Genomic DNA, 13,910 nt, shown 5'->3' with positions numbered 1-13,910 from the left:
TCCATGAAACAGACCCTCATCTTATTTGGCATGTCTCCCTCCCCTTTCCTCCTGTGTCGATTCAGATGGTGAGCACGTCCAACGCCTCCCAGACAGTCACCTTGGTGTACGTGGTGGGCAATCGAAGCTCCTTCCTCAACGGCACCGTGGCCAGCAGCCTCCTCCGCCAGCTCTCCGCTGAGCTGGTGGGGTTCTACCTCACCTACCCGCCGCTCACCATCGCCGAACGTGAGTATGTCCACGTCCTACAGGGACTCTGCCATCTTCTCCGGGGCCTTGTCTGTTTAGCAAACCTCCATGGTGCCAGGCCACATGCTACCTCTTTTGTCATTATATCACAACTGAAATATGTGGTCAATGGGGATTGAATTGATGAAAACTTTATTACACGTTTAAAAAAGCACTAGGTGCTTTTACCCTTCACTTATCTCATATCTCATTTAATCCTCACAACTACCCTATAAGGTAGGTGCAAAATTAACCCCATTTTGCAGATGGGAAAACTGAAACTCCAAGAGTTTCAACAAGATGCCTACTCTGACATAGCTAGCGAGACATGGAACCTGGGGTTTGAACCCAAGCAGTCTGCCTTCTGCGCTTATAACACTGCCTGGTATAGCATCTGTCCTTGTGGCAATCTGGGTTGCTATGGTTTCCTCCACTTCTGCCATCAGCAGATGTTCCTGGGCCTACAGCCCTTGCCCGGGCTATAGATATTATGATGCAACTCATGTGCAGTCAGCATCGTGACTTCACTTAATGAAGTCCCCGTAGGCTTGTGGCCTCATCTTCCTCTAATGCTTCAGTTACATAATCCTCATTACCATTCAGCAGTCATAGACTTTGAAGACGATGCAGCCTACATTTTGTACCCAAACATTTACTTGGTAGCCAAAGGAAGTAAAGATCTATGCTCTTAAATTTAATCATTGGTACATTTCTAAAGGTCACTGGGCAAGTTATTTTTTTAAACATGTATTAGCAAAATTGTTTCTATTTCCTTCTTTTATATATGATAGATAAGTGAGATAATGTGTTTGAATGTACTTATTAGCACATAGTAGACACTCAGAGTTTTTTTTAATGTTTGTTTAATGGCAAGCTTTTGTGACTTTCCATATACTAGGGAAAGATGCTTCTGGATTTTATGGAAAAGATGATGTCATTAAAGATGGCATTACGTCACCTGGCAGCACATGAAGAATTTCTTTTTTCATCATCTTGATATTCTGAGAATAATAACAATAACACAACTATGATTTATTGAGTACTTACTATGTGCCAGGTACTATGCTAAGCCTTTTACATGTATTAACTCTGATGGTCACCACACCTGTAAAGAAATGGTACCGTTACATTTGGCTATAAAACTTAGTCCTTGACACTGGAAAAATCCATTCAAGAAATAATTATTCCTAAAAGTGTTGTGATGGTTGGATAATTTTTAAAGAGAAAGCTATTGTTAAGATAGGTTCTACCTGTAGGTCTTGACAATGGAAGTGTTTCACTTAAGAAGGTTTTGATGGAGAAACCAAAAGCAGACACCCAAAAGCCCTTTACTGAGTATTTTAGTTTTCTGAATAGCAAGTTTCAGTCTGTATGTCCTAGAATTCCCAAGAATGATAAAGCAGGATTTAGCTGCTTGGTATTTTGTCAGCTATGTCTATTTCTCTGAACAATATTTACATATAAAACCTGTGAAAGTAATTTGGTGTGTTGCTTGTTTGTTTTAGCGCTGGAATACCCCAACCTTGATATATCAGAAACAACCAGAGACTACTGGGTAATTACAGGTAATCTCTTCTTTCATTTCCCCTTTCACCCTATCAGGTTGGTTTATTTCTTTCTTTCTTTCTTTCCTTCTTTCTTTCTTTCTTTCTTTCTTTCTTTCTTTCTTTCTTTCTTTCTCTCTCCCTCTCTCTTTCTTTCTTTATTATTTTTTTAACATCTTTATTGGAGTATAATTGCTTTACAATGTTGTGTTAGTTTCTGCTGTATAACAAAGTGAATCAGCTATAAATATACATATATGCCAATATCCCCTCCCTCTTGCATCTCCCTCCCACCCTCCCTATCCCACCCCTCTAGGTGGTCACAAAGCACCAAGCTGATCTCCCTGTGCTATGTGGCTGCTTCCCACTAGCTATCTGTTTTACATTTGGTAGTGTATATATGTCCATGCCGGTCTCTCGCTTCGTCCCAGCTTACCCTTCCCCCTCCCAGTGTCCTCAAGTCCATTCTCTACGTCTGTGTCTTTATTCCTGTCCTGCCCCTAGGTTCTTCAGAACCATTTTTTTTTTTAGATTCCATATATATGTATTAGCATACTGTACTTGTTTTTCTCTTTCTGGCTCACTTCACTTTGTATGACAGACTCTAGGCCCATCCACCTCACTACAAATAACTCAATTTCGTTTCTTTTTATGGCTGAGTAATATTCCATTGTATATATGTGCCACATCTTCTTTATCCATTCACCTGTCAGTGGACACTTAGGTTGCTTCCATGTCCTGGCTATTGTAAATAGTGCTGCAGTGGACATTGTGGTACATGCCTCTATTTGAATTTTGGTTTTCTCAGGGTATATGCCCAGTAGTGGGATTGCTGGGTCGTATGGTAGTTCTATTTTTAGTTTTTTAAGGAACCTCCGTACTGTTCTCCATAGTGGCTGTATCTATTTACATTCCCACCAACAGTGCAAGAGGGTTCCCTTTTCTCCACACCCTCTCCAGCATTTATTGTTTGTAGATTTTTTGATGATGGCCATTCAGACTGGTGTGAGGTGATACCTCATTGTGGGTTTTTTTGGTTTTTTTTCGGTATGCGGGCCTCTCACTGTTGCGGCCTCTCCCGTTGCGGAGCACAGGCTCCCGCGACATGGGGGATCTTCCCAGACCGGGGCACGAACCCGTGTCCCCTGCATCGGCAGGCGGACTCTCAACCACTGCGCCACCAGGGAAGCCCCGCTTATTGTGGTTCTGATTTGCATTTCTCTAAAGATTAGTGATGTTGAGCATCCTTTCATGTGTCTGTTGGTAATCTGTATATCTTTTTTGGAGAAATGTCTGTTTAGGTCTTCTGCCCATTTTTAGATTGGGTTGTTTGTTTTTTTGATATTGAGCTGCATGAGCTGCTTGTAAATTTTGGAGATTAATCCTTTGTCAGTTGCTTCATTTGCAAATATTTTCTCCCATTCTGAGGGTTGTCTTTTTATCTTGTTTATGGTTTCCTTTGCTGTGCAAAAGCTTTGAAGTTTCAATAGGTCACATTTGTTTATTTTTGTTTTTATTTCCATTTCTCCAGGAGGTGGGTCAAAAAAGATCTTCCTGTGATTTATGTCAAAGAGTGTTCTTCCTATGTTTTCCTCTAAGAGTTTGATAGTGTCTGGCCTTACATTTAGGTCTTTAATCCATTTTGAGTTTATTTTTGTGTATGGTGTTAGGGAGTGTTCTAATTTCAGTCTTTTACATGTAGCTGTCCAGTTTTCCCAGCACCATTTATTGAAGAGGGTGTCTTTTCTCCAGAGTATATTCTTGCCTCCTTTACCAAAAATAAGGTGACCATAGGCGTGTGGGTTTATCTCTGGGCTTTCTATCCTGTTCCATGGATCTATATTTCTGTTTTGGGGGCAGTACCATACTGTCCTGATTACTGTAGCTTTGTACTATAGTCTGAAGTCCAGGAGCCTGATTCCTCCAGCTCCGTTTCTGTTTCTCAAGATTGCTTTGGCTCTTTGGGGTCTTTTGTGTTTCCATACAAATTGTGAAAATTTTTGTTCTATTTCTGTGAAAAATGCCATTGATAGTTTGATAGGGATTGCACTGAATCTGTAGATTGCTTTGGGTAGTAGAGTCATTTTCACAATGTTGATTCTTCCAATCCAAGAACACAGTATATCTCTCCATCTGTTTGTATTCTCTTTAATTTATTTCATCAGTGTCTTATAGTTTTCTGTATACAGGTCTTTTGTCTCCTTAGGTAGGTTTATTCCTAGGTATTTTCTTCTTTTTGTTGCAATGGTAAACGGGAGTGTTTTCTTAATTTCTCTTTCAGATTTTTCATCATTAGTGTTTAGGAATGCAAGAGATTTCTGTGCATTAATTTTGTATCCTGCTACTTTACCAAATTCATTGATTAGCTTTAGTAGTTTTCTGGTAGCATCTTTAGGATTCTCTATGTATAGTACCATGTCATCTGCAAACAGTGACAGCTTTACTTCTTTTCTGATTTGGATTCCTTTTGTTGCTTTTTCTTCTCTGATTGCTGTGGATAAAACTTCCAAAACTATGTTGAACAGTAGTGGTGAGAGTGGGCACCCTTGTCTTATTCCTGATCTTAAAGAAATGGTTTCAGTTTTTCACCATTGAGAACGATGTTAGCTGTGGGTTTGTCATATATGGCCTTTATTATGTTGAGGTAAGTTCTGTCCATGCCTACGTTCTGGAGAGTTTTTACCATAAATGGGTGTTGAATTTTGTCAAAAGCTTTTTCTGCATCTATTGAGATTATCATATGGTTTTTATCCTTCCATTTGTGAATATGGTTTATCACATTTAATTGATTTCCATATATTGAAGAATCCTTGAATTCCTGGGATAAACCCCACTTAATCATGGTGTATGATCCTTTTAATGTGCTGCTGGATTTTGTTTGCTAGTATTTTGTTGAGGTTTTTGCATCTATGTTCATCAGTGATATTGGCCTATAGTTTTCTTTCTTTGTGACATCTTTGTCTGGTTTTGGTATCAGGGTGATGGTGGCCTTGTAGAATGAGTTTGGGAGTGTTCCTCCCTCTGCTATATTTTGGAAAGTTTGGTTTATTTTTAAAAACTGCATGCCATTCAGTGATAGAATTGGCATCTTTTCTTGGGTCCTGTGTTATACACCAAGGAGTTACTTCCCTAGGACCGGAAGTGTGTGGAGTAAGCTGAGATAGGAAAAGACAGCACGCTGAAGATCAGGGTTAAATAACCAATACAAAACAGCTACACTGAAAGTCCCACCCAGGAGCCTCCTCTTCGCAAAATGCGTGCCCATCAAAAGGTGCGGCATTAAGCTGTGGACATCTGGGGCATGTCCATGTGAATGGGTGTCTATTCATTTAAAGATCATTTAAAGACCGTAGGACTTTCTGCACTGCTTTACAAAACCCAAATGAAAGTCAGAGGAATGCCAGGCATGCATTTTTCTCTCTCCCTGGTACCCCCCGCGCTGATCCTGGTGGAGCCCGGGCGTGTCCTGACAGTGAGGGTGGATGGAAGTAAAAGGGTGTTTGGGTGGCAGTTTCCTTTTTTCTTCCTTGACATTTCCCAGCTGAGATTTATGAAACAGCAAAAAATTTTTGCTTGTGTTTTTCAAAAGCCAGACAGTAGCTCTGAAAATTAGAGGAGCAAGGATTGGAAGCAGAGAGAGAGGACAGATGCTTGTAGGAGGGAAAGTGACCAGCCGGGCCATAAAGGGTGATGCCAAAAGCTCAGCTTCTCGGGCTTCCCAGGTGGCGCAGTGGTTGAGAGTCCGCCTGCCGATGCAGGGGACATGGGTTCGTGCCCCGGTCCGGGAGGATCCTGCATGCCTCGGAGCGGCTGGGCCCGTGAGCCATGGCCACTGAGCCTGCGCGTCCAGAGCCTGTGCTCTCCAACGGGAGAGGCCACAACAGTGAGAGGCCCGCGTACCACAAAAAAAAAAAAAAAAAAAAATGCTCAGCTTCTCTGTAACTGGTGACACACTGAACCTCAGAGATGGAGTTTTGGGTGAAGTAGAAAAGGATAGCTTCATTGCTTTGCCAGGTAAAGCAGAACACAGCAAGTTCCTGCCTTGAAAAACTATGTGTCCCAACCAGGGAGGATCTGATGAGGAGTTTTATAGCAATAGTTCAAGGGTGGGGTTGCTGATAAGATTAGGGTGTGTGCAGGGTCTGCATGCCTTTACTCTCATCTCAGGTGGTCGGTCTCCTAATCTTGATGAGCTTCTCTCGTCCCTTTAATCTCGCCTCAGGTGGTCTCTTGGCTGCTTCTCCCTTGATTAGCAACTCTTGGAATCTGCCCTTTGGAACCCAGGGAGGGTCATGGAGGCTGGGGTCTTGCCTACAAGAAAGGGGGGACAGAAAGGCTTCCATGCCCAGGAGCCCCACAGGGTCCTCCTCAGTTTCAAGGGGAGGGACGGAAGGGTGTTAGTCTGCTAGAGCTGCCGTAACAAAGTACCCCAGGCTGGGGGAGCTTCAACAACAGGAATTTATTTTCTCATAACTCTAGAGGCTGGAAGTCTAAAATCAAGGTGTCAGCTGGGTTGTTTTCTTCTGAGGTCTCTGTCATTGGCTTGTAGATGGCTGTCTTCCCTCTGTGCATGTCTGTGTCTTAGTTTTCTCTTCTTATAAGGACACCAGTTGTATAGGATTAGGCCTCACCCTGATGAACTCATTTTATCTTAATTGCCTCTTTAAAGGCCCTATCTCCAAATACAGTTGCATTCTGAGGTCCTGGGAGTTAAAACGTCAACATGTGAGTGGTGGGAGGACACAATTCAGCCCATTACAAGGAGGGAGGAAGGTTTTGCAAGTCCTGGAAGATGTGCCTGAACAAGCAGGCCCTCCCAAACCGCCTTCTTCCCTTGCCTGTCTCCTCCCTCCCTTGCTGTCCTAAACAAGCAGTGGATGGGCTGCTGCCTGGAATACTAACCAAGGAGCTTGGTGAAGCTCACTCAAGATCTCTCCTAAACTGCAGAAAATTGCATTTCTTTCTCCCCTGCAAAGCCGTGGATTTGTAGAGATTATTTTACCTGCTAAGAAGGCCAACTAAAGAAACGTTTAAAAAGGAAACAACAACAACCCATCAGAGTTTACGCTCAAGAGAGACAATGCAACACATTTTGGAAACCAGCAGGTTATGTAACATTTACAAAATCATGTTTCCTGCACAGGGAATGCTGTTTTTTTAACTTGTAGCCATTTCCTCCCTTCTCTTAACTTTTAAGATTTACATTCAATGGTAAAACATCCTGTCCTTGACAGACTCCTGTTTCATGCTTTCCTCATGTACCTGTGTCTTGCCCTGCCTCTGTTTTAGTGACATAACCTTAATAAAAAGCTCCATACGTGGTCTTGTTTTCGGGATTCTTCTGGGACTTGACCCCTGCCCACTCACCTACGTACCCAACTTTGTTATTGCTGTTGCTGCCTGTTGGTAGTCAGCATACACAGTGGCACACATCACTGTGTTTGGGGTTGATTGGATCAGTTGATTAGTGCTTGCGGGGGAAGAGGGGACAGGTCCAGGTCTCAGGATGACCCTCCTGCCTTCCCTTTGGCCCATAACCACTTTCTAGACCCATGGGCAGCCACCACCAACTTTAACCATCTTTTCCAGAAGGGGTAGGAGATTAGGAACTGAGAGATGAAGACAGCACTTGTTCAAACCCTCGAATAACCTGTCTGCCCAGATATTCATCCTGGGCATCCTGTCTTCTGCTCATTGCTAACAGCCAAGAGGATTTGAAGCAACTTTTCTTCCTGTAATTTGTATCGTAAAAGCCTAACATGTTTTCATCTGTTTTCCAACTAAACTTATATTAAATATGTTTTGGCACACTATCCACTTCTCCCCTCCCTGAGTGTGGGTCCCGCTGTGGTGGAAAATCACTGGCTTAGGGTGACTCCTGCAGCCCCTCTTTACAGAGTACCCAGGGGCTACCCTGCTCTCATGGATCCTGCAGTCAGGGGTGTATATATGAGGCGGGGTAGAAATGTACAGACTTAATGTTGCTGCCTGACAGAGGTGAGAGCCCCTCTTAGGTTTATTCATCTGTCTTTATTTCACCTACCAGAGTCAAAATATCCCAGACCCAGCAATTACAGGATTTCTTCTGGTCTCAGCTCTGCTACTGACTAACCTAGTGTGTCCTTGAGCAAGTCAACTTAGACCCACTAGGCAGCACATGCTCACCTTTAGAATCAGGAAAAGATGTGAACTGAGGATTGAGGTTCTTTCGGCTCTGAGTATGTGAGATTCAACCATGAATAAAACAACTTAACTTGAGTTCACTTGGCCTGATCGTTGGAATCTTAGAGCCCAGTGCAGTTGTAAACAAAGAAGGAATGAGAGACCAGTGATGTTACAGCCACCAAATCCTCTGGACAAAGCTCCTAGGAACACAGCTGGGACTTGCCCGCCTCCTCTGAGCTGAATCAGTGGTGGGTAAGGGTGGGTGGCCAGGGCCCTGGCTGATGTACTGAGGGGCTGCGGTCTTCCTGGGCCCCCGTGCCAGGGTCCAACCCCTGCTACTGCTTCCGTGTCTCTGTGAGAGCTATGGGCACACACCTCTTTCTACTCCCTTCCGGGTGGGCAGAGAGGGCCAGGAGCCTGAGGTCCGCCGTGCTTCTCAGGGGAAAGGAAAGGAGCTACAGTCCTGCAACACAGCTCTATGTTTTCCAGGCAATTCCTTCCTCTGGTGAGGATGTGTCTAGTGAAGGAGGAGGCGCGTTTGAGCAACAACAGCTACTGTTTACGGGCACCCGCCTCTCAAGTGCTTTATGACACTATGCTGGAAGCATTTTTGTATAAAGTATACTGTTCTTGGCAATGATACAGTCAGGAGGAGCTTATGATAACCGTGTTTTCTGATGAGGAACTGGGGCCCAGAGAAACTAGGCAACTTGCTCAAGACACTCGGTAAGGGGGCATCAGGATTCAAACCCAGGCCCCTGGCTCCAACCCTCTGCTCTTCTCCAGCCACCTCGAGAAGGACACATCCTCTTTGCAAATAGAGCCACGAGGCATGAGGGAGCTGCCCAGTTGATTCCATGTAGCTCTGTGGCTGGTTCCCACGGCCTCCTGTACTTCCCTGGAGGTATTTTTTCTCAATTTTTAAAACTGTGGTAAAATAAACATAAAGTGTGATTTACCATTTTAACCTTTTTTTAAAAAAATATTTATTTATTTGTTTATCTTTGGCTGCGTTGGGTCTTTGTCGCTCTGCCCGGGCTTTCTCTAGTTGGGATGAGCGGGGGCTGCTCTTCGTTGCGGTGCGCGGGCTTCTCCTTGCGGTGACTTCTCTCTTTTTTTTAAATATCTTAATTGGAGTATAATTGCTTTACAATGGTGTGTAAGTTTTTGCTTTATAACAAAGTGAATCAGCTATACGTATACATATATCCCCATATCTCCTCCCTCTTGCGTCTCCCTCCCACCCTCCCTATCCCACCCCTCTAGGTGGACACAAAGCACTGAGCTGATCTCCCTGTGCTATGCAGATAGCCAGTGATTTTCCCACTAGCTATCTGTTTTACATTTGGTAGTGTATATATGTGCATTGGCTTCTCTTGTTGTGGAGCATGGGCTCTAGGCGTGCAGGCTTCAGTAGTTGAAGAACGCGGACTCAGTAGTTGTGGCTCGCGGGCCCAAGAGCACAGGCTCAGCAGTTGTGGCGCATGGGCTTAGTTACTCCGCGGCATGTGTGATCTTCCCAGACCAGGGCTCGAACCCGCGTCCCCTGCACTGGCAGGAGGATTCTTAACCACTGCGCCACCAGGGAAGCCCTTAACCATTTTTAAAGTGTACAATTCAGGGGCATTAAGTACATTCACAGTGTTGTGCAACCATCACCACTATCTATTTCCAGAATGTTTTTGTCACCTGAAGGCTTCGACTGTTCTCTTCTTTGATGTCTGCCCTTGCATCATCTCTGGGATTCCTGTAAAGTAACCCATGATGACGTCCCTCGACCATCCTGTGTCCCCTCTCTTGCTCTTGTCCACCAGTTAGGAGAGACCAGTGTAGAAGTAATCCTTCAGCAGTTGGCGCTGTCCTTTTACGGGAGGGGTGTCTTTGAGCGCGCAAGAACACGGGCTCTCCTTCTGGGGTCAGGAGGCTGGTCAGCCCTTCCTCAGCCTGACAGCTGTGTCAGGAGGGTTCCAAGGGGCCACAGTGGGAAGTGCAGGAGTGTTTTATCTTTGTTTGCAGGAGTTCTGCTGAGCTGGGAGTCCCTCATGAGGGCCCTGGAAGGAAAGCTGCTTTATGCCCTCCGTGGGGATTATTTAGCATTTGTGGTTTCAAAGAAATGATTTCTAAGACTCAGCTGTGGGTTTTATTTTTCTCTTCATTGGTTTAAACATCGTTCTCTGTATCTCGTTGTCATCCGTTGCGTGTTCTGGCCCTGTTAGAATGCCATCATAGCAACAATGCCATCTTTATATCCAAGCTATTGCCAGATCCCAGTAGACAGGTGGTATTAATGGTCCTTGGCTGGACTGTAGTAGAACAAACTCTGCTAAATGAAAAACCTTGTATTACATTCCCAGCCCTTGTAAGTTTTGGTCTAAGAAGATGAGAATTGCTTTTAGCATTTTTGTTTTCAGGGATGACTGTGTTTGGAGGGAGTGTTTGTGTGTTTGGGAAGAAGTGTGCCTCTTCCCAAGGGTCTCGGAGGAAGGGCTGGCATTGGGGGTAGACAGCAAAAGGCAGTCGCCCCCATAGTAATTGACCACAGCAGTCCTTGGACGGCTCTGGTGTTCACTAAATTCTCTCCCGTGCACCTGCCATTGCCTGGAATTCCATCACCAACGCCTTAACCCATTGATTACAGACACCCTGGATGTGGGTGAAGCCCAGCAGTGAAGGAGGGATGGAAAGAGAGGGTTTCATTTGCCTTCCGCACACCAGGCTCTATGCTAAGCTGCTATATACATCTTATTTCATCTCAACCTTAAAGCCCACTAGAAATATATTTGCTGTGATGTAGCCCTTCTTATTCCATTTTACAGAAAAGGACTTGGACTCTGAGAGGGCCGGTGGTTTGCCCAAAGTCCCCCAACTGGCAAGGGCCAGCACTGAGAGAGCCCACTCTTTCTATCACACAATCCTTCTCTCAAGTGAGAGAGACCCCAGGGGCCCTGGGCAGCTTTAGGGGTGAGCCCTGAAAGGACCCCATTGAGGAGAGAGGGAAGAGGACACCAAACAGGGTGGTTTGCCCGTGTGGAAGGGGCTGAGTTGCAGGATGGAGCTTAGATTTCTCACCAGAGCTGTTGGGAAGGAAAAGTAAAATCAGGGTAGCGCTGAGCCAGGGCTTCTGAGTGGGAACCACCAAAAATTCAAGTAGTTGTACCCATTAGCGATGCTGTATTCCCATATGGACTCTGACAACACATACTATCTTAAATAAGGTTGGGACCTAATACAGCAGCGTTACACCTGTCACAGCTTGTGAAGGACAGAGTGCATGCTTTGGGGTTCCACAGGCTCGGGTTTGAGCCCTGGCTTTGCTGATTACTAGCTGTGTGACCTTAGACAAGTCACTTAACCTTTTCAGCATCTCGAACAGGTCAATAGCGATTCCTAACTCCTGGGGCTGATGTGAGGGTAAAGTGAGGGAAGGATGGCCAAACCCTAACGTGGGGTCGGGCCCATGGCCCTTAGTGGCTGGTGGGGGCCAGCGGTGGCGGCTGTGGTTCCGAGTCAGCAGGCAGCCTCTCCTCTGACAGCCCCTCTGTGTCCTGTGTCCACAGTGCTGCAGGGCGTGGACAGTTCCCTGGTGGGCCTGCACAACCAAAGCTTCGCCCGGGTCATGGAGCAGCGCCTGGCCCAGCTGTTCATGATGTCCCAGCAACAAGGCCGGCGGTTTAAACGGGCCACCACCCTGGGAAGCTACACCGTGCAGGTGGGTGTGCGCAAAGTCACGGGGGTCTTATAAGAAGGGTGTGGAAATGTGCTTCCTGAGCCTAAAGAAAACCATGCTGCGTGCCGAGGAGCGCTCACATGGCAAGCTGATGAGGTCCGTTAATCCACACTGCTCTTAGGTTTTGGGGGGGCGGGCGGGTGACAGTCATAAACATCGAAATCATGAAGGAGGGTGAGAGCTGCTCTCCCGACTACTAGACTGTAGGGAAAGGAGGTCTCGGAAGAAATGCTGCCCACATGCACATATTTATTAAACAGAAGGCTATTAGTAAGCAAGCACAACTCCTCTGCATCCTGCTCTGGAGGCTGGATGACGTCCCAGCTTTCAGGCCTCTCAGCACCATGACTGTGATCAGCAGAGACACCGATCAGCCTTACAGGTGTGGGATTCTGTTAGCCTTGTCGAATCCGTTTCAACAAATAGAGCCCTCTACGTTTATAATGGGCACGTGACCACACAGGGATTCAGGGTAGGGAGCTGTAGCAGACAGCACTGGTGTCCTGCCCAAACCCCCTTCTAGCTTCTATGATGAATGCTGATGAACTCCCAGCATCTCTTTATTGATGGGCTGCTCTTGAGATGCCAGAACGTCCTTTGCCCAGCCACGGCTGGCTGGAAGCGCCTGGGAATTCACCAGTGGTGGAGGTATAAATGCCACAGCTCTCTTGCTTCTTGGCTGGGAGGATTCTGAAATGTATGCTTTAGGATCATTGCCAGAGCTTTCCCACAGAGAATTACACTTTAGTTTCCCGCTGCGGTGACTGGCTTCATAATGCATCCCTTGTTAGCTCCCTTCCACCCCCTGTCAGTTCCGTGCATCTCTCCAATAAATTACAAGCATTCAACTCATCTCAGAGTCTGCTTCAGAGGGAACCCGACAGAGACAGTAGCCATCCTGAGGGTAGAGGCTCTCTAGATTGTTTATCCCGTTCAAACAAGAGTGGGAGTGTCTATAGCATATTCTGGCCAATCCACGTATCTTGAGTACCACTAATTTCACCAAAAGAGAACCCATTTCTAACATTTGTTATGCTAATTAACAAGCTCTCTTGAGCAAGGTATCAAATTACAGAAGTGCTTCTGGTAGTTGCCTCTAGGAAGTGGGCTTCTTATTTTCTGGGATCTAGTCGACTGCCCCTGGATTGGTAATTGACCACATCTAGTGTGTAACTTAACCCAAACACACATGCATGGTGTCTAACTAAGAGGAAGCTTTAAAGGAAATTGCAGACATTACCACCGTGTCTGCAGATCATGTCCCCAGGCAATCTTGGAAGTACAAACGACCCATCTTCTGGAACACACTTCCCTATGTTAGTCAACATCACGCCCCTGAGGGAGACTCCAGGTCCCCCGTACGCAGTTGGTGAATTTGGCCTCTTGTCCTATTGGATGTTGCTTTGGTTCTAAAAAATCTTTGTGGTCTGAGACAGCCTTGTCATGAGGTAAAGCGATAGTTAATTTCATGTGCCAGGTTTGTGATTTCCCTTCTGTGGGTCCACGTGAGCCCTACAATTCACACTTTTCCAAATGACAGAAAGGAAGTTGCTGGGCTTCAGACAGTTGAAATGGGATTTGCCTCAGCTGAAGGGGAGGAAAGAATCACCCTACATTGCTGGTGTTATTTGTAAACCTAAGAAACCCAGAACATTCTAAGTGTCTAAAAGAGCCCAGTGAGATGCTGTTTCCTCTTTTTTTCTGAGTACTCAGTGTGCTTGGTCCCTTTCGTTGCCTGGAAAGCCTGAGTGAAGTAAGTAGGGGTTTATTTCTGCAAATCCCCAATTTACCGAGGCTGTAGACCACCTAACAACATCATCCTTGGAGAAATTTGGTAAGAAGAATTTGCTATTAAATTGAAATTGAGCAAAGTTATTAGATACTTGAATGTTCATTCACCTTGTACCTGGTTATACTAATGCTCTCCCTACCTCCTCTCCCACTGGGGACAGAAATAACACCCCCAAGTTTCCCAAATAAAGTTCACTCTACACAGCTTACATCATCCTTCACCCAGAGAAGTCCTTCGTCTTGGCTCAGATCATTTGTCAAGATGAGCCACCTTCATGAATATGGAGATTTTAATGTCTAGAATCTAAGGATATTTCTCTAGTGGATGTATTTGAGAAATTGAGTCCAAAGAAGATATACATATGACAAGTAAGCATTTTTAAACATTTAACTCTTGTCATCAAAGTAATGCAAGTTTTAACTACCACAAGATGCCATTTTCAAGATGAGTAAAA

At 45.3% G+C, this 13,910-nt stretch overlaps 1 protein-coding gene across 1 annotated transcript in view; it reads left to right on the top strand.

Annotated features, from left to right (window-relative positions):
• KIAA1549L (KIAA1549 like) overlaps positions 1–13,910 on the top strand; it is a 281,195-nt gene that overhangs the window by 163,602 nt on the left and 103,683 nt on the right. The window contains exons 7-9 of the mRNA XM_089914969.1: positions 66–228; positions 1,734–1,793; positions 11,495–11,646. Of these exons, the coding sequence (XP_089771095.1) occupies positions 66–228; positions 1,734–1,793; positions 11,495–11,646 (375 nt within the window). The remainder of the gene's footprint in view (positions 1–65; positions 229–1,733; positions 1,794–11,494; positions 11,647–13,910) is intronic.

The sequence above is a fragment of the Delphinapterus leucas genome, chromosome 7 (assembly GCF_059928025.1).
Source record: "Delphinapterus leucas isolate spDelLeu-1000000601 "Yukka" chromosome 7, BTC_Dleu_Yukka2, whole genome shotgun sequence".
Taxonomy (NCBI): domain Eukaryota; kingdom Metazoa; phylum Chordata; class Mammalia; order Artiodactyla; family Monodontidae; genus Delphinapterus; species Delphinapterus leucas.
Note: the sequence above shows the minus strand (reverse complement) of the source record. Positions and strands in the feature narration are given on the sequence as shown.